The sequence below is a fragment of the Cervus elaphus genome, chromosome 5 (genome assembly GCF_910594005.1).
Source record: "Cervus elaphus chromosome 5, mCerEla1.1, whole genome shotgun sequence".
Lineage (NCBI taxonomy): Eukaryota > Metazoa > Chordata > Mammalia > Artiodactyla > Cervidae > Cervus > Cervus elaphus.
This window is the reverse complement of record NC_057819.1, coordinates 92,025,611-92,046,296: the sequence shown is the minus strand read 5'-3', so window position 1 is coordinate 92,046,296 and position 20,686 is coordinate 92,025,611. Positions and strand designations below refer to the sequence as shown.

The following is a 20,686-nucleotide window of genomic DNA, read 5'->3' as shown; positions in this document are numbered from 1 at the left end:
TTCTCCTTCTTTTCCTTTCTTTTTCTCTGCCACTGACTAGGAAAGATAAAGCCCCAATCTGTAACCCCCAACACATTGCTAAAGAAAGTAATCTTTCAACTGAATTTACCATCAGAATTTCCAATCCATCCATCACTATCTAGATCAGATTTACCTCCACTCAGTACGATTCATCCACGCACAGTAAAACCAATCTACTGACACAGGGTTATGATGAAGGGAAGTGCAGCATTTATTGCAGGTACCAAGCAAGGGGTCCAGGCAAGCTTAAAAAACCCAAATTTCATGATGACTTTCAGGGAAGTGGTCTTAAACACAGGGTGACGGAGAGGGTGAGGGGTGTGTGATCAGCTCATAGATGTCTTCTGATTGGTTGGTGATGAGGTAATCAGGAGTCAGTATCATCAAGCTTCTGGGTTCTATGACCATGTGAGCACCATACAGTGAGCATCTTCCACATGGTAGGGATTTCTATATCTGTAAAGCAGCACAAAGAATTTGGTTCAGAATACTGTCTATAGCTCTTGAGGAGGAACTAAAGGTCCTTGATGGTGTTTAACGGCTAACCTATTATCACTTTGTTTTGCTTGACTGTTACCTTTGCTTCTGCATCTTCTCACTTAAATTTTATCCTTGGAACTTGGGGAAGGCCTAGGAGGCTAAAGGTTTATAACACTCGTGGGGCATAGGGCTGTCCCAGGATGCCCCCGATAGGGTCCTGCTGGGTTACAAATGACAGAGGGATGAAGCAAAACAATCATGGCCATGGATACCACACCAAGGGTGAACAAAGCTGTGGGGACTATATATCGGTAGCTGAGAGTGATGCTAATGCCTAATTCTGATTGTATCTTTTGGTTAGGCTGAGAGTTTGCTACAAAGTGGGGCATAGTTGAAGAGAAAACCACAGGTTCAAAATGGCCTACTTTTGCTGAAGCCCATGATACCAAACCTAGGTTTAATACCTAACCTAACTGTAGCTTTGACCTTCCCCAGGAATGTAGTCTTAATCAGCCAGTCTGGAATTTTTTAGTCAGCATCCTTGAGGTAATCAGTCTTCTGGGACCTCTCCATCTTCAGGAGGAAGAAGAAATCTACCTGACCTCTTTTCCTAAACAGTGGTGACATGCACATCACGTAAAATGGACCATCTTAAGTGTACTGGCTCAGACTGTAAAGAATCCACCTGCAATGCGGGAGACCTGGGTTTGATCCCTGGGTTGGGAAGATCCCCTGGAGGAGGGCCTGGCAACCCACTCCAGTATTTTTGCCTGGAGAAGTGCCATGGACAGAGGAGCCTGGTGGGCTCCAGTCCATGGGGTCTCAAAGAGTCGGACACGACTGAGCAACCAAGCATACACACAAGTGTACCTACAGTTCAGTAGTGTTAAGTCCACTCCTGTGGTTGTGCAAAAATCATCACCATCCAATTCCAGAACGTTTTCATCTTGCAAAATTGGTCGTGACCTTTTACATGTTGCTAACACATTCAAAAATTATAATACACAGAGAGGGTCAAATAAACCCGGGAATGGCCACAGAAAGGATATACTGTGCCCTTTGATGTGTATTGTCTCATTGAACTCACACGACGACCTGTGGGGAGGCCGATCATGCTCATTCCACAGGTGAGGAAACTAAGTCTGGGAGAGGTGAAGTCGCTCGTCTAAGATTCCCCAGCCGATGAAAATGGCAGAGCCGGGGATCTGAGCTGGATTCAGTTTGATTCCAGGTTCTTTCGAGAAGCACAGGGCCTCCTCACCAGGGGGATGGTAGAGAGTGACAGAGGCAAGAAACCTCCTAGTCCAGGAGCCTGAGCGGGTGTCCCAGACAGACACAGCGACACAAGAAGGACAGACTGGGGCAGCCAGAGTGTGTGCCCAGAACCACCTGGAGACGAGACTGGCCAGCACCTTTGGGCTCATGCAGCAGGACCCACACAGGGGACGGGGCCCCACACCCAGCCCCTGGGGACGAGTGCTGGGTGCACAGTCTGACCTGGATGCTGACGTAGGACAGATGCACGCCGCCCTTGACGGAGATGCTGTTGAATTGGTCGAAGGGCAGCCGGTGTGCATACTCCATGAAGATGTTCTTGTTCACCATCACCTGTTGAGATGGGTGCACATGGCAGGAGACAGTCCAGGACCAAGTGGGAGCACACCCATGCCTCTGGGACCCCTGCTTCTAGGCGTTTAGACCTGTATCTAGTTTTTACATCAATCCCCTGTAGGTCAGGGCAACAGCCTTCAGAGCTGTGCCAGTTATAGGAACATGCTTGGGACACTAAGTGCATCAAAAGGCAATCTCTACCTGACTCTAGTCCTTGGCTTCTTCATTCTTCTGGTGTTTGTTTATCGCAGTAGGTTTGTCTTTCTAGTCTTAGCTCTCCTGTGGTGTTATTGAAATATACATGCAAATGTCCGTGGGGGAGCATCAAGTTGTATGATGACACGGTGGGGACATTCATGTTCACACAGAGAAAAAAGACAACAGATGTTCTCAGCTCCCCTCCCATCTCCCCAAGGCCAGAGACACCGCTCTGCTTGCAAAACCAATGTGCAATGCCAGGCAGAACTAAGTCTTTAATAACACCTGGATAAATCCAACAACAAGGTAACAGAAAAACAAATGTTCCCAGGGACCTGGAGTGGAAGAAGGGCTACAACAGAGAAATGGAAATAACTTGGACTGAAAGACCCAGGAGGCCAAAAAGCATCATGGTGACTTCTCTAGTGCTTACTTCCAGAGTAAAAGAAGCAACAGGTGTACCTGTAGATGCAGGTGAAGGTGTGTAAGGAGACTGCAGCCTTACAAGGAAATAGTCCTCTTCTCTGTACAAAGTGTTGCTCACATGACTATTTAAAGGCTGCTCACAGCACCTCATGGGACTGGGGAACAGACAACTAAAGAGAGGAGAGTTCCCACTCACCTTGAATGTGGAGCTCTCTACCTCGAAGCAGATCTCAAATGGACTCCCCTTCTGGAAGGGCATCTGCAGCTTCCTCTCCTCTGGCCCCCAGTTTCCCAGCTGCTTCGTGTTGCAGACCACATACCCGCTTCCTTCAAACCGAGGGTTGAAGTGGAAGGCAATTTCATTGTCGTTGTAGCCCATCTGAAAGTTCACTTCAAACCTAGGTCAAGGAAAATCAGACAGTATCCTGGCTTACTGCCAAGGGTGGGAACAGCAGGTGCTCACTCGTGACTGACATCTGTCTGGGAACCTGCATACAGCCTGCGTGGCTGGTTGGTACCCACCTCCAGTCTTCCCATCCCTTTGGCTCACTTCATTCACCTCAGTGTGTTTTGGGCAGTTACCACATTTTGCCCTTACAGTGTGGTTTTCTAAAAATGAGGATATGGGTAAAGAAATTTGTGTCCAAGATGGAAATAGAGAAATGTGCCTAGAAGTGAGAGTCTTTGGGGCGAAGTGGTGGCTCCCTGGAGGTCAGCCTGTGTCTGCTCAGCTGGGAAACAGGACAAATGGAAAGAACAAGTGCATTGATGGGACATCTACAGAGATGGTGTCTAAAGGGGAGGCACAGAAAAAACCCTAGGTCTCTGGGCATGGGGACCTCAGAGTGTGCATCTGTCCCTCTTCAGAGGTTGTCGTGTGTCCACCTGCCCTGAGTGAGGTCATCAGGCCTGGACCCTGACCCCAGCTCTGCCCTGTTTGTCATTTGCAATGACTTGGGACCATGCTATCCTCCAGCTGCCCCACCCAGAAAAGAGGTGACTGCCTTCCTTCGGGGATGACGACTGAAATGGCCCGAGGGCACCCCTAAATAAGTATCTGTTGTTCCCATCTCACCTCGGAGGAAACCCCTCACCATCTCCACCTCTTCTGGATATAGCTGAAACTATAGGGTGAGGAGTGAAGACAAAAGGAGCTTCCAAGGGGCCTAGCTCACAAAAGGGGTGCAATAAATCCTTGTTGTGCTTTTTCCCAGATGGAGCTCATGCATGTCCCCTAACCAAGGTCCAGCCTGAATTACCCAATGAGGCATCTCTCTCCCAACACCTTTCCTGAACTCAGTGCCAATGTGGTTCCCAGTCTGCTTCCTGGGGTCACTCAGGCTCCCAACTAACACACAACAGTCATACAGCCTGTCTCAGTCCCATGGCGTCACCGCAGAACCGGCACTGCCCCACGCCCACGGGTGGCCCTCAGTGGACATTCTACCTGCAGAGTGCTCTGTTTTGCTTGTTTATCTGGGGTTTCTTTTGGCTTCACGCCTCGAGGATCTTAGTTCTCTGATCAGGGACCAAATCCATGACCTCTGCATTGGAAGATTGGAGTCCTGACCACTGGCCCACCAGGGAAACCCCCCAGAGCCAATTTGCTTTCTTGGTTAAGGGTGTGAGTTCTGAATGCCTTCCTAAATACCAGGATGCTCTGTGAGCCCTCAGCCATCAGGGCCCAAGAGGATCTGGTGTGTTACTGAACCCAGCAGCCCTCCCTCCCTCCAATGAAAACGAAGCTCCAAGTGACTCTGAAATAAGAAATTTTAAGTTCTCATTTCTCTTAAAGTGGAGAATAGTGTTTCTGACATGTCTCTGGGTGTCGTTTTTGCCTTTGCAGTCCCCCAGCTTCATTGCTGTGTTCCTTTGAAGATTCCGCCCGAGGGAAGGAGAGAATAGCAGCTCCCATCAGAAGGGGGACCCTCGGAGGTAGGGACAGGCTCTATTAGACAGAGTGGAGTAGAAAGCCCTCCTGTGCTGGGAGGAAGGGTTGGAACAGGGAGGGGAGAGAGAGGGGTGGGAGTTCAGAGTCAAGGTCTCGGATTCCCCTGCTGACCGGGTTTCAGAACTGGGTGCCTCACTTCCCTCAGAGGCCCCTGCAGGCACTCAGGGCTCTCAGAGTCCCTCAATCACTGTGGCCGGGTCACCTGGCAGGAGAGGCAGTGGCAGAGGAAGTCGTCTAGAAGCCAGATGTAGAAGTAGGGCTGCGAGGGGAGGGGCCTGGCGGGATCCAGAAGGTCCCCAGGCCCCAGGAAAAGTAATGAAAGGAACAGTGGGGGTAGAAGTCAGCTGGGATTGGACAGAGAGGCTTCTGAGAGAGGCCACGTGTCCAGAGGGGCCCCTGTGGGCACTGCAGACCTCAGGGTGCACAGGTCCCAGGCCTCCATGCCCCGGAGCTCAATAGAGTTCAGGGCTGTGTGAACTCCTGAGGACCTCCCACCTTTGGAATCTGTGCAAGCTCTTCTCTGTTCCCAGACAGTCCCCCTCGGGAGAAAGGGGATGGGAAACAGAGCTGAGTTGTCTATATTTTGAATTGACTTTAGTGGCAAAAACCTTGAGACTGAAAGAGACCAAATAGAACTTTGATGGAAAGTTTAAATATTTCCCAATCACCTCAAATGAAGTTTCCAAAGTAAATGAGACTGGCTAGAGGAAATGAAGGGCGTTGACGGATCTGCAGCTCTGGGTCACTGTATACGAAGTTCAGTCCCAGAACTCCGCCTCTGGGCTGGCCTGCTTCCCTCTCTAGACCGTGAGCCTCCATTCCCCCTGTCTCTGGGGAGTCTGCTTATGGTGCCCCGGATGCTACAGGTAGGGGGTAGGGGCCTGAGCATTGTTGGCAGGGCCGGGCTCTTCCCATCCCCTGAGCTGGCTGTGGGCAGCTTGGAGGATGCTAGGTGGACTATCCTGAGCTGACAGCACCCTGGTCCACTCAGGGGTGAGGCCGAGAGAGACAACAATTCCCGGTACCTATTTTCGCCTGTGGAAAGAACACTCCCCATGACGGTGATCTTGTGTCCTTCCTGGAGACCCCCTTTGATCAACCCGGTAAAGGGAACAGGCTGTGGAGAGGAGACAGTGGTCAGTTGGCCTGCCTCCTTCTCTCCGTCCTCTTCAGCCCTGGCCGGGGGCTGGCCTGGGTGTGGGGCAGCAGCCTAGGGGCCAAGGGCGGCCACGAACAGGACAGAAGGAGCCTCAGCTCCATGGACCTTCCAGCCCTGGAGTGAGGAAGTTACACAGATATTCTGAGGTTGCGAGAAGGAGCCCCTCAGGCTCTGAGAGGATGTGACAGGGTCAGATCGGCAGCTGCCAAAGAAAGAAGCAGCGAGTACACAGCCCTGAGACAGGAAGGAACCAGGGGAGAGAGGGCAGTGGCTGAATCCCAAGCCAAGCTGCTAGTAAAGACCTCAAGTCCTGGCTGGGGACTCAGGCTCCACCATGGACCAAAGAGACCCACTCCCTGTTCTCGAGGATAAACCTTCTGCTCACCTGAGCAGGCCAAGAAGTCATCTTCCCCCTCCTGCCCACCCCACCCAGAGAACAATGGTGACCTTGACATTTGTCCCCCCACAGCCTCAGAAAGTGCCTCTTCCCAGATGCTCTCTGCAGCCATGGGGCAGCCCCCCCTTCTACTTCCGTTCCTGGGCTCCCATCCTTCCTCCAGGCAGCCTCCAATGTCCTCATGTGGCATCTCCACCCCTTCTGGGCCCCATTTCTTTGTCTCTTTCCTGAGCCTCTTTAAAGGACCCAGGGTTATAGTGAAGATGCTCCATTTTAGAGTCAGGCATCCTTCAGGTTTGAATCCTAATTCTGCTACTCATTACCTGAGTGGCCTTGGGAAGCTTATTTAACTTGTCTTTGCCTCAGTTTCTTCATCCATGAAATGAGAACAAGTCCCAGCTTCTGGGTGACATTGATGATTCAGTAAGAAAATGTCTATGGGGAGAGACTGGTGCATCCTTCCAGAATGCTTTTTATCTAACATGGTTCTACAACTGCCTTCAACACAGCTCTGTCTCCAAGTCAGTTTTCACATTTTCACACTGTTGAAGTATTTTCTACCTTCTCCTCTAAGTAATATTTTACAAAGATTAAATTCTTACAGGAACCAGGCAGGTGATTTGCATAGTTGAACTGGCCAGGTAGGGGACAGTCGGGAGTGGTGGAGATTGAATCAAAGTAGGCATCATCTTCCTTATCTAAAGAGCAGTGTCCACTCAGCTGTAACCTGAGTACCTTTCAGGCCCAGTGTTGTCAGAGCTTCCATGTCTTTAGGAGAAGACAGAAATCTGAAATTTTTCTTCTACAAAACTTTTTAATTTGGGGGGGGCAAAATGCTTTGGAAAGGATTGTAGTAGGTTTCCTTAGCTATAAGAGACATATAATGAAATATTTGCATTGAATTGATATATCTAAATTTGCTTCAAAACAATCCAGGGGTGGAAAGGAAAGTAGAGCTGGGCAGAGATAAAGCAGATAGTTCATGAGTCGAAACTGAGTGACTGGTATGTGTTGTTTATGATACTAATATCTCTTTGGCAATGAGTTGAAAGAGTCTCTAGCCCAAACAAAAAAAAAAAATACCCACCAGCTCAATTCAGTCCTAGTCTATGTCCTTGAGCTGCGGGACCACTCAGAATCCAGGGAAGCCCCTCCAAGCCCGGTGTACACTGCTGGCCCTGGGAGAAAACCAGTGATTCCAGGATCCCCTCAGACAGACTGTGCTCTCCTTGGACCTTGGCAGAGGTGTCTTTTGTGGCCCCAGGTCAAGTCTGAACTCTGCCATTAAATACTTTGGTGACATTAAGCAAATCACAATGTCTCTGCATCTCTGAGTTCTTTCTGTCAAAATCCATGTCAGTGATTTTGGAGAAGTAGAATCAGCCTGACACAGGCTGACCAGCATGGTGCTCTTCCCTGAAAAAGAACCTCCTCATTTGTTGGAGTTTGAAATCCTCCTAAGAGCCTTTCTCATCATCAGGAGAGACAAGGCTTAAAATCTATCTGCCTGGCAGCATGAGCTCCTCCCATACGCATATTCACACTAAGGTATAGTGTGATGGGGGGTGGGGGGGTCCTCAGGGCACAGAAGGAAGGCAGGATGGAGGAAGCCCTGTGTGGATCATGGGGACAGGCAGTACAGGTTAATCTTAAGGAATGATTCACCCCAAAAAAACTTCATGAGATTTTAATGTCTTAAATGGTGCCCTCACATTCTGAAACACAAGATAATTTCAAATTGAGTATAATCCAAAGACAAGATTACTCATTACTGTGTTATAATAGCAAAGAATTGGAGATGAATCCAGAAGTTCACTAGGAAGGAAATGGTGAAATTAATTATAGTATTTCCATACAATAGATTCTAGGGAGACTTAACAAGAAAAGAGGAAGAAGGGACCACTTTGAGAACTGATAAGTAATATTGCCCTCTGTATTATTTTTTAAATGGGTAGGAGTGGCTATATACATATATTTACTTATTATAAATAAAACTTTTCTGGAAAGATTCAAAGAAACTGCTAATATTTATTGATTCCAAGAAGGTTATGGTAGACTGAGTAATTACACAGTCCCCCTTCTCCCTGTAAGGTACAGTTTGGGCCAAGGCAGAAAAGGAAAGATGACCTCAACAGAAGTAGGTTACCTTTATTCAGGCAAGGAGGGGTGACAGTCAGCCTAACGACCAGGCTGAGCGCCGAGAGGGATCAGGGAGGCTCCATATTTATAGGGAGGTTTGTGGAAGCAATAAGGGAAACGTTAATCAGGTGGGATGTTTAGGGTATTCTTTAGATGAGATGGCATTTGTAGTTGGGCAGGGGCTGATAAGTCTTCTGGGCAGGTGTAGGGGGTGGGTGGTTTCTAGACAGGGAGTGATAGATAGATGCAACTGGCCTGGAGCATCAGGGTGGAACTAGAGTTCTGTTTTGTTTTCTCCGAAGTTAGATGATTCAGCAAGGGCCTTTGAGAATGTTGTTTTCTTTTCTAGGCCCCAAAGACTCCTTCATTCCAGACCCTGAAATCATTTAAAAAAAAAAAAAAAAAAGATGGGAAAAAGGGTGCTGTATCTCTCTGGCTACTTCCTGCTGGATAGGGGCAACGGTTTTGGGTCTGGAATGGAGGATCATCCTAGGGCTCAGGGTCTCCTTTTTCTGAGCTTGGGGTGAGGCTCTCGAGAAGAGTGGTCTTGACCTGATCTTGAGAGATGGCCCAAATCTGTTCTTGGAGAAATCTTTGAAACAGATTGAAGAGACAGGGTCCAAATAAGAGGAATAGAATGATAAATACCAATGGCCCCAGGAAAGGGAGCAACCAAGGGAGGATCTGTTGGAACAGGTTTTCGGAAGGGTAAAGGTTTTGTAACTCTTTTCTGCAGCGTTCAATTCTGTCTCTAAGTTCTTTGACTCGGCCCTGGACTATGCCCGTTTCATTAACAAAATAGCAGCAGTCCTCTTCTAGGAAAAGGCAGGTCCCTCCCTTTTCTGCGGTGAGAAGGTCTAGGGCTCGCCTATTTTGTAGGGGCACAGAAGCTAATGAGTTAATTTGTCTTTGGATTGAAAAGAAGGACGCCACTACCTGCTCCATGTCCTCTTTAAGTTCTTGGGACAGCTTGTAGTAGAAATGGGCAGAGGTCGAGATGCCTCCAATCCTGGTGCCTAGGGCTGCTGCTATGCCAGTCCCATTCAGGAGGGGGGCTATGACAGCTCGTCTTTTCCTGTGGGAAAGTTCCCCTTGGGGGTAGGCTATTTGTCCTACCTCTTCTTCTTTGAGGAATGTTAGGCCTGGGGTCAGGAAGACCAAGATGCAGGGTCCAGGAGTGTCCAAGGGGAGACATGAATATGCACAGGCCCCGCAGAGAAAGAAGATTCCCGGATTGGTGCAGTTATTTGTGCTGTTCCAGAGAACCCAAGTGGAACAGAAGGAGGGAGCAGAGTTTGTAAGACCAGTGTAGCTGGGACTAGAGTAGTTAATACAGGTTAGGTTTGAAGAGGCTGAGAGTAGGACATTGTTAGAGACTGGCCCAATGAGTTGTGTAGTTTTTTGTTGGGAAGGGGAGGTATAGTTGCCCTGTGACAGCCAGGTTGAGGGTAAGGGAATTGCTATGTGCAGTGAGGGAGACAGTGACATGCATATCCAGCACTGGGATGTGTGTTGTGTGTACTGGAAGAATTGGAAGGAAGAGTTGAGAAGGCGGGTAAGGTGTTGGTTGCCAGAGGGAGGTTTTAGGAGAGGCTGTAATTGGAAAGGAGGTCTAGGCATTTATAAGGCTCAGGGGTCACCTGTAACTGGGAAATTATATTTTTTATGACTTGTTCTTGTTTCTTTTCCCGATTTTGATCTAGTACCCCGCCCCCGTCTGAGTACCCCCAGTGGGTAATGGGATAGAAACATATGTTTCTTCCATTTATCTTATGGCAGGTACTCACGAAACTCCCTCTCTTTTGTACTTTAACAGTGAGTAGGGATTTGGACTTCCCGACCCCGAGGTTCATGGTGCATGGTTTTGGAGCTGTATTATAACATGAGGAATGTACATAGGAATAAATGTCTGAGCAGGGGCAGGGAGTGGCCAGAAGGCTGGGGAGTGCAGCAAGGATGAGGAACAGAGGGGCCATGGGGCTGTTAGTTAGGCAGTGCAGAGGAAATAGCGCCCTAGGAGCAGAACACAGCCAGCAACATAGGCGATACCCACGGAAAGACGAAGGATAGGTGGCCAGTCTTGAGGGGAGACAGTTACTAGTCCTACAGCAAGGATTAAGATTCAGAGTGCAGTTATAGTTAGACAGGGAGAGGCCAGTCAGGGCGAGGGGCAGAAGGCCCCAAGTTGGTGGTTGTTTGAATCTGAGGAGGAACAGTGCTCATTAGGATGTAGAATGATGTAGAGAATGAGAGTAAAGAAATCAATTTCATCTGGAGTCAGGTTGTAGAAGGTTTCCTGGAGCCACAGTTGAGACACCAGCGTAGTAAGGTCTTTGAAAGAGGTTCCTGTCAGGGCACTGGTCCAGAGGTCTTGTAGTAGTTGGGTCAGGAACAGTTGTAGGTTGAAGAGAGTCCAGGTCATTCAGTGTCCTCTCGGATGGTTGACAGGGGTTGTTGCCGGGTGAATTTTAAGGAGGTGGGTCCTGTGAGGGAAACCTGATAGGTGTCATTTAAGGAGGGCAGTGCAGGATTGGAGGTGACCCACTTTAGGTGAGAGAGGTGTACCCAGGGGGTGACCTTCTCGAGTTTAGCTACAGTTGGGGTAAGGAGGATGATTTTGAATGGTCCCTGCCACTTTGGGGTTAGGTCACTCTGGGGACTATCAGGCAGATAGACCATTGTCTCCAATTTGTAAAGGGGGCAGGGAGGCTTGGGGGTCGAGGGCAGGCAAGTTGTGGTTGATGTATTTCCAGAGGGCATTGAGAAGTTCTGCCAGCAGAGGGGAGTGTAGGAAGCTTGGTATGGGAGGAGGTTCGGGGGGAGTCCAGGAGGGAGCATGGGCCTTTCATACATCACCTCAAAGGGGTTTAGCCCCAGGGGCTTTCTGGGCAAAGCCCATATTCTGAGGAGACCAATTGGCAAAAGTTTAGTCCAATCCAGATGTACCTTGAGGGTTAGTTTGGTAAGGGTTTCTTTGAATATTCTATTCATCCTTTCTACTTTTCCTGAAGACTGGGGATGGTATGGAATGTGAAATTTCCAGGGTATCTGTAAGAATCGGACAAGTTGTTGGGTGACCTTGGATGTAAATTTTGGGCCGTTATCAGACTGTAGGGATGAAGGCAGGCCAAACCTGGGGATAATTTCTGTGAGGAGTTGGGCCACAGTGTGGGCTCTTTTGTTTGTAGTGGGAAATGCTTCTAGCCATCCCAAAAAGGTGTCCACAAGGACCAGGAGGTATCTGACTCTCCTGACCAGGGGCATATCAGTAAAGTCTATCTGCCAATCCTGTGCTGGGAGGCTGCCTCGCATTTGATGGGTTGGAAAGGATGTCGGTTTAAGGTTGGAATTGGGGTTAGTATGTTGACATGTTTGATAGGAGTGGGTAAGGTTATCTAAATATTGTTGGTCAGTATTGGATATGGGGAACTGGTTACAAAGGAACTGTTCGAGTATCTTGGATGAAGGATGAAAATGTGAGTGTAGACAAGAGAGGATTTCTCTGGTGGTGGGAGGGTCGAGTGGAGTCAGAGCTAAGATGACGGGACTGGAGGGAAGGACGGGACAGAGCTGTCTCCTTTGCCTTCTGGTCTGCAGCATTGTTGTAGGCTGATATGAGACTTCCCTTTTGACGTCACCTACAGTGGAGAATGGTGGCTTTGTTTGGTAAGAGTGCTGCCTCTAGAAGTTTGTGGATCAGGTCTTAATTAATAATGGGGGATCCCTTTTGGGTTAGGAAACCTCTTTCTCTCCATATTAGGATGTTTGAGTGAAGAATGTTATAGGCATATTTGGAGTTGGTGTGGATGTTAACCCTTAGATTTTTAGTCAGAGTTAAAGCTCTGGTGGGAGCTATCAGTTCTGCCTGTTGGGAGGTGGTGTTAGGTGGCAGAGGTGAAGCTTCAATTGTCTGGGTTCCGTGATTGTGACGAAGACTCCCCTGGATGATGGCATATCCTGCTGCAAAGGGTGGGGATTTTTGAGAGCTGCCATCAATGAACCAGTGTGGGGTGTCTGGGTCTAGGATAGGTTGATTTGTTAAATGTTGGAAGGGGTTTTGGGTAAGATCTACTGTTAGGCTGCAGCTATGTAGGAGGGAGTCTGTTGTAGAGGACATGGGTAATAAACTGGCGGGGTTAAGGGGAGAGCAGGGGAGAATGAGAGCTGAGGGTCGAGGAGAAAGGCATGTAGGACCTGTACCCTACAGGAAGGGGGAAGGGAGAGGAAAGCCCGATGTGATAGTAAGTCTTGGAAGGTGTGTGGAGAACAGACTGTTAAAAGGACATGTCTAGAGAGTGTATTTGCTTCGGGTACGAGGGCTGCAATAGCAGCCATGGCCTGTATGCAAGGAGGCCACCCCTTGGTCACCATGTCCAGCTGTTTTGATAGATAGGCTATGGGAGCCCAGGTGTCTCTGGCTTGCTGACATAGAAGCCCCAGGGCCTGTCCTTGGTTGGAATGTGCAAAGAGAAAGAATGGTCTGGTGTGATCTGGCAGGTGGAGAGTTGGCACTCAGAGGAGGCTCTGGGTGAGCTGGCGAAGAGGATCAGCCAGCGAGGAGGGATTAAAGAGGGGCTCATCCAGACATCCTTTAGTTGCCTCATAGAGCGACTTTGCAATAAGGGAGAAATTGGGGATCCAGATATGGAAAAAATTTAGGAAGCTGAGATAGACAGGAGTTCCCTTTTCGTTTTTGGAAGTGGGCAGTTAATTAAGGCTTGGATTCTATCTGGGGGAATAGTTCCTTGTTGATGGGATATGAAGAACCCCAGGTAGGTGACGTTTGTCTGGGCTATTGGGGCCTTAGATTGGGATACCCAATAACCCCAGGATCCCAGGGCCCCAAGGAGTTTGGCAGTATGTTGGAGGCAGAGTTTTCGGGTTGGGCTACAAAGGAGGAGGTCATCTACGTATTGGAGGAGATGACTCGGGGCTAGGTCGAGTGTCTGTAGGTCCTTTTGTAAAGCCTGTCTAAAAAAGTGGGAACTGTCTCTGAACCCCTGGGGGAGAACTGTCCATGTTAGTTGTTGGGAAACGTGAGTCTTGAGGTCTTGCCAGGTGAAGACAAAAAGGAGTTGGGAGAGGGGGTGGAAGGGGATGGTGAAAAAAGCATCTTTGAGATCTAATACTGTGAAGTGGGCTGCAGTCGGGGGTATGGTAGACAGAAGGGGGTAAGTGTTAGGGACGACTGGGAATGTCGGTGTGATGGCCTCATTGACTTTTCGCAGATCCTGGACCAGTCTCCAAGAGTTTGGTCCCTTCCTTACTGCCAGAATAGGGGTGTTGTGTGGTGAATGGGTAGGAATTAGGATAGAGTATTGAAGAAGACGGTCTATGATATGCTTAAGTCCCTTGTGGGCCTCCAGGGTGAGGAAGTACTGTTGTTGGGTGATTATAGTCGAGGGGTCTTTTAGGGTAATGTGGACTGGGGGGATGATGTTTGGCTATGGATGGGTGATCAGTGTCCCAGACTTGGGGGTCTAAGGCAGGTAAACCCAAGGTAAGATCAGGGGTGAGGGATAGGGACTGTCCAGGTGCCATCTGCATGTAGAATATAAAGACTGTATTGAGGGGGGTTATGGTAATAAAGACCCCCAATCTGGATAACAAATCTCTCCATAGGAGTGCCGTTGGGCACTGAGGCATTATGAGGAATGAGTGTATAAGGGTCGATTTTCCAAATTGACAGAATAATGGAGGGCTGATTTTTGACCTTAGGGGAATTCCAGAGACCCCCTTAATTGTGAGTTCTGAGTCTTGAGTTGGGCCAGAGTAGGAAGTTAAGAGAGAGAAAATGGCTCCAGTGTCTACTATAAAAGAGGTATTTTTTCTGGCCGCTACCCCGTCTATCTACCCTAAGTTCCGAGCTCGTATTTGGGACACAGGCCGGGGGGCTGGAACCCAGGCCCTGTCATTGAAACTACTCTCGTAGGGTTGGGCTGGGGTTCTGGGGAGAAGTGGGGATTCCCCAGATGCACCAGGGTGTCCCTGTGGACATTCCACTCTCCAGGTCTGGGAGGTGGGGACCTCCCCAAGGGTGTCAGCGCATCCCTGGGAGACAGTCCATCTTCCAGTGTACCCATTGGCCACAGGTTGGGCATGCTTTTGTTGGGGGCCGCGGGTTTGGGCATGCCTTTGCCAAGTGTCCTGACTGGTTGCACTGGAAGCAGGGTCAGGGGGGTGGAGGGGGGCGTCTTAAGCCCCGTTCTGGGATGACTTGGGACAGGCTGATCTCTTCTCTTAATTGCTGCTGCCAAAAAGGCATATTTAGCTTTTCTCTCACATTCTTTTTCTCTCTTAGCCTCCTCCTATTATTGAACACCTTGAAGGCTACTTCTAGAAGGTCTCTTTGGGGGTCTCAGGGCCCTTTTCGAGTTGTCGAAGCTTGCGTCTGATGTCAGGGGTGGACTAGCTGATGAATTGAATGTGAAGGTAGAGTAACCCAGCAGGGGTAGTGATATCTAGGTTGGTATACTTCTGGACTGCCTCTGTGAGGCGTGCCAAGAATAAGGCTGGATTTTCCTCTGCCGCTTGGGTGATTTCTCTGACTTTATCATAATTGACATGGATATGAGTATTTTTCTGCATTGCTTCTAGAATGCCAGTAATCATATGATTGAGTCTCCTGATACCTGGGTCACCAGGCTGGTAAGTCCAGTGGGCATCTAACTGAGGCACCACCTCATCAGCAACTGGGCTATCCTGGTCTTGGTTATGTAAATGATCAGCATGGGCTTTTGCCACTTGCCAAAAATAGTCTTTTTCATCTGGGGTGAGAGTGGCATTTAGGATATAATATACATCACTCCATGTGGGGTTATAGGCCTAGGAGAGGCTCAGGAATTCTTTTCTGTATCTGGTAGGATTTTCAGAAAATGATCCTAACTTTTCTTCTATCTGGCTCATATCTGACAATGAAAATGGCACGTGGACTAGGGTGGGGCCCTCTGGTCCTGCCACCTCTCTCAGGGGAAACATGTGCTGGGTACGTGACCGTGTGGCAGGTCACACATGGTCCCCCCTTCCCCGGGGAAGGAAGGGGGGAGGGGGAGTCAGGGAGATGGGGCAGCAGGGCCAAGGGGGAGTCAGGAGAGGTTTCAGTGCCAGTAGGTGAGTTGGATGAAGGGGAAGGAGAGGGGTGGCGGGGTGGCGGGTAGGGAGGGGGCTCATCCACGGGGTCGAACTCCGGGGGTGTGGAAGGTTGTGGTCTGCAGTTAGTTGAGAAAGAAGAGCCCTTTTGCTTAGGAGGCAAGGTGCATAGAAGGACCTCGTGGGTGGAGCAGGCCTGGCATAGGGAGGGCCTGCTCCGAAGGGCCCAAAAGGCTTGGGCATATGGGCTCTCCGACCACTTGCCATTCTGTTTAAGGAAGTCGGTGAGATTTTGAAGAATGTTAAAGTCAAATGTGCTGACTTCATGCCAGCAGTCTTGATTGTCTAATTGGTATTGAGGCCAAATCTGTGTACAGAGTTGTTTTAAGCGGTTAGCTTTGAGTTCAGAGAGTGAAAGTGGTTTGAGATTTTTGAGAACACGGGCCAGAGGGGAATCTTTTGGGACAGATTGGCCAGACCCCATAATTGAAAGGCAAGCAGAGGCTCCTATTGGGAACTTGAGTCGTCACCCGTAGTCGCAATAGGAGTTATGAGAAGAGAGCTCTGTGTCGAGGTGGAGCGTCCCCCACCATCGCCTACAGAGTGGCCCTGGGCCGGGGGTCCCTGGGACCTGGAGAGGACTGAGCTCTAGGGTGCCTCTAGAACTCCGTCTGGATCGGATCTTACCCTAATCTAGGGGCTGGCTTAAGTGGAGTGTTGCATGTAGAGCGGTCGAATGGCAAGAGGTCTCTATTCTGGAGGTCATCAGAGAGAGAGAGAAAAGGGGGTAAAGCTGAGGCCTGGGGGTACGCAAATCATCAATAAAGCCTTAGCACAAGACTTGCACCGCTCACGAAGGCACTAGGCGTCCCCGAGGGGGACTAAAGACAGGAAGGCACTAGGCGTCCCCAAGGGGAACTTAAGAGCCCTGGCAGAAAAATGAGCTGGGCAGATGTTCCTGCTCCCAGACTCCTGGAAAAGGGAAAACAATGAGAGGGAAGGAGAGTGAGAGAGAGTGAGACTAGTGCCTCGCCCCCTCCCAGGTTTCGGCACCAAGAATGTAAGGTATAGTTCCGGCTGAGGCAGAAATGGAAAGACGACCTCAACAGAAGTAGGTTACCTTTACTCAGGCAAGGAGGGTGACAGTCGGCCTAACGACCAGGCTGAACGCCGAGAGGGATCAGGGAGGCTCCATATTTATAGGGAGGTTTGTGGAAGCAATTAGGCAGGATGTTTTAGGTATTCTTTACTTGAGATGGCATTTGTAGTTGGGCAGGGGGTGATTAGTCTTCTGGGCAGGTGTAGGGGGTGGAAGGTTTCCGGGCAGGGGTGATAAGTCTTCTGGGCAGGTGTAGGGGGTGGATGGTTTCTGGACAGGGGGTGATAAGTCCCAGATAGATGCAACCGGCCTGGAGCATCAGGGCGGAACTAAAGTTCTGTTTTGTTTTCTCCGAAGTGAGATGATTCAGCAAGGGCCTTTGAGAATGTTGTTTTCTTTTCTAGGCCCAAAAGACTCCTTCACTCCCCACCAAAAATGTCCACATTATAATCCCTAGAAGTTGTAAATATGTTACTTTACCCAGCAAAAGGAACTTTGCAGGTATGATTAAGAATCTTGAGATTGTGGGGGTAGGGGTTATCTGGAATATTTGGGTGGGCCCGATAGTCACAGGGTCTGCAAGGAGGGAGGCAGAAGAGGAGAGTCGGTTGTAGGAGATGTGACAACAGAAGCAAGAAGCTGCTGGCTTTAGAGAAGGAGAAAGTGAAGAATTCCCTGGTGGTCCAGCAGTGGTTAAGTATCTGCCTTCCAATGCAGCAATTGAGGGTTAGATCCCTGGTTGGGGAACAAAGATCCCACTTGGGCCATAGCTAGAGAGCCCACGGGCCACAGTGAAGATCCTTTGTGCCACAATTGAGACCTGACACAGTAAGAAAAAAAAAAAATCACAGGAGGAGGAAGGGGCCACAAGACAAGGCAAGTGGGCAGCCTCTGGAAGTTGGAAAAAACAAGGACACATTCTCCCCTGAAGGTTCCAGAAGGAAACGGCTTAGCTGACATTTGATTTTAGATTTCTAACCTCAGAACTGTAAGGAAATAAATTTGTATGGTTTAAGCCTGGCATTGCCGAAGACCCCTCTGTGCGTGTGTGTGTATGTGTGTGTGTATCTGATCTTAGCAGGAAAGAGCAGCACAGGCCTTTGCTTCCTCTGACCCAGGAGGATGGGTTTTTATGTTGGATTTATAGCCTCACAGATTAGGCTGGCCTCCCAGCTCCCTGTGCTGGCAGCTCTGATGTCACCAAGTCATGTGACCTGTCTACAGTTGGGCTTTTGAATCCAAGGATTAGAGAGTAAAAACATGTCATCAAAATAATAAAATGGCTGAACCCGGAAGCGGCTCCAGGTCCCCCATCTGATGGAGAACAAGACCCAGGTGACACATCCTGACTCAGGCCACTGTGGAGGCACCCACCAGGCAGCCCCGCTTCCTCCAGCCCCACCCGGGAGCCCTCACTAGGTGGGCTGAAGGGCATTGGCCATTGCATGGAGCACGCAGGCCACACCAGGGCCCCTGGGGAGGTGAGCCTGAGTGCGGATCAAGCAGCATCCCAGCACCTGATGCCCCATGCACCCCCTACCCATGAAGGGCTCCGTCAGCCCACCTGCCCAGCCTCTCAGGAAGCTGAGCCTGGGAGAAACTCCTACTGCAGGGCTGGGCCAGGATACAGTGAGCTCAGAAAGTTCCTGGGACCCAGGCTGCCGCCTGCCTGCCTCCTCCTCCCCAAGGGCGCTCTCTGTGGAAACCTCCTTCCTCCAGGATGAGGGAAATCAAGACACCTCCCTCCTCAGCCCTTACCACCTGGGAACCTTACAAGTGGCCTCCACCTTTGTGAGCCTCAGTAATACATATATGATGTGGAGATGATAAGGGTTTAGGCTGTCCCAGTCTTTCTGGCACCAGGGACTGGTTTCACTGGAGACAATTTTTCCAAGGATGGGAAGATGTGAGTGGTGGGGAGTGGCTATAAATACAGATGGAGCTTCATTAGCTCTGCAGCCGAGTTCCTCCTGGGCCATGCACAAACATCAGTCCATGCCTAGAGGTGGGGGACCGCTGGTTTAAACAAGGCCACCTATGACAAGACCTCCACACAGGAGGTAAAAATGCCCAGAAGAGAGCCCTTTGCACCCCACAGTGCAGGGGCAGCCCGCTCCACCCTCTTGGGACAATCTCTCTCAGACACCCTTGACCTGCCCTGCCTTGCTCTCTCAACCCTCAGATGCCAGACACCTGTTTGGGAGGACTTTCCTCCTGCCCCCAGACTCCTAACAATTCTAAACACTTTCAGAGCCCCGCACAGTGGGCCAGATACTTTTCAAACTCTCTCAACGTACTACCTTGCTTAATCCTTACCCGAGCTCTGGGTGGTGACTTGATTATTCCCATCATACCCAAGCAGAAACTGAGGCCCAGAGAGGTAAAGTAACTTGCTTGAGGTCATCCAGCTAGTAAATGGCTGAACCCAGGGAGGTCATCTTCCAAGTAAGTGCCCTTAAGTGCCATGCTCCATTGTTATCCTCCCCAGAAGGCGTTTACCTTCCTTTCATGTTAAAAAAAAAAAAAAAAGAAATTCACTTTTCTATTTATTACTTAGACTCTTCTACCCGCTCTGAGCACCTAGAACAGGAGAAAGACCAGGAGAGAGCACAGTAAACATTTGTCACATGCACAAATCCTGGTGACCCTCAGCCCTGAGCGGCACCAGGGAGACGGGCACAGGCAGAAGTTGTGGCAGGGCCACCCTGGTTGGTGTGTCTGCTCTTCATCTGTTCTCTTTGGAATGAGGCCTCCCCCGGCCTCCTGTCACCCCATCAGGAGCTGTTTCCTCAGAGCCCCAGAGCTGCGTCCCCCTGGACGAGGCCTCCCCCAGCCCTGGAACTTACTGGGTTTATGTAGGGAGGCTGGGTGTCCCTGAAGGCCAGCTCTTCATCGCCTACGTGAACACTGCTGCTTTGCATGCTCTCCAGGCAGACCTCTGCAACAGGAAGGATTTACCAAGATACAGAATTCAGTGCAGTTGTTATTCAATGGGGAGGAGCCAGGAGCAGGAGGAAGTCAGTTTAGAGGAAGGAAGGAAGGTAGGGAGGAAGATGGAGGACAGAAGTGGGTGCTCCTCTCCCAGGGCCTTCCCCCCTCTGCTCTCCTGCTACCCTCCACCCTAAGTCAGAATAGTTCACGTAGGCTCAGACATTCTCACCATATGCACAGCTTCTAGAAGATGCTGCCCCTGAGCATGTGGCTGTGTCACGTCCAGACAACAGTGAGGCTGCTCGGCAAGACCTGTGTGATGGTGTGCTGCCTAGGCATGGGGTGGCAGTGCTGCTGGAAGGCCTAGTTATACCCATTTTGCAGACAGGGAAACTAAGGCTCAGAGAATCTACGGGTCATATCCAAGGTCACACAGCTAGCTAGCGGCAGCTTGAGCCATATAAGGCTACTCCACTTCTTAAAAAGGTATTCCTCCTCTTTAAAATTCTACTCCTCACATAAAAGCATAATCATGTAAAGAGAAATGTTTTGAAAATAGAAAACCTGGTGATGGAGGTTCTCTTATCCTTGTGTATAATGATGCCCCGGGAGCTTCTGACCCCTCCTCTCTGTGAATTTCTCTCTCTCTTCTCTCTCTTGATTCTGGGCTTTAGAATAGGGAGCAGAGACATCTCAGACATAATAAAATATTCCAAATGACATTGATTTGGAGGCAATATGTTGAATAACTGTCTTTAATTGCTTCCAGTACCTTGTTAATGGAAATGTTTGACTGAAACAGACTCAGGATCAGCTTTGGTCAGAAAGGGGTTTGGGGAGGAAACACACAGCCACAACAGACTTACTGGAGATTAAGTAGGCCCCCACCATGAGCTAGAGACGGGACCCCATGTCCAACCAGGACAAGCAGCTGAGGGTCCTATAGGTACTGAGTGTGGAGCAGGTGCCCTGGGGCTGAGAACCTGTCTGCACCTCTCTCTATTCTTGGGCTTGCCTCAGTGCCCCAGAATTTGCAAAGATTGACTTATTTGAGATGTTCCCATAGATTGAGCACACATGCCTCCTCTGTCCACACTCCGTCCCCACTATATTTCTAGATCAACCACAAATTTGACTGGATTTAAGGGGCAGATGGCACAGCTGAAGCAGAAAGGAGGAAAAGAA

General features: G+C 49.7%; 1 protein-coding gene across 1 annotated transcript; it reads right to left on the bottom strand.

The window, feature by feature from the left end:
- Positions 1–208: 208 nt before the first annotated feature.
- Positions 209–19,801, bottom strand: LOC122694423 (galectin-9-like). Its single transcript, XM_043903140.1, has 6 exons — positions 19,731–19,801; positions 19,417–19,508; positions 5,713–5,804; positions 2,933–3,134; positions 1,999–2,109; positions 209–477 (listed from the first exon to the last, which is right to left on the bottom strand). The coding sequence occupies exons 2-6, from the start codon at positions 19,489–19,491 to the stop codon at positions 472–474; spliced, it is 486 nt and encodes a 161-aa protein (XP_043759075.1). The 5' UTR covers positions 19,492–19,508; positions 19,731–19,801; the 3' UTR covers positions 209–471.
- Between the last annotated feature and the right edge of the window lie 885 nt (positions 19,802–20,686).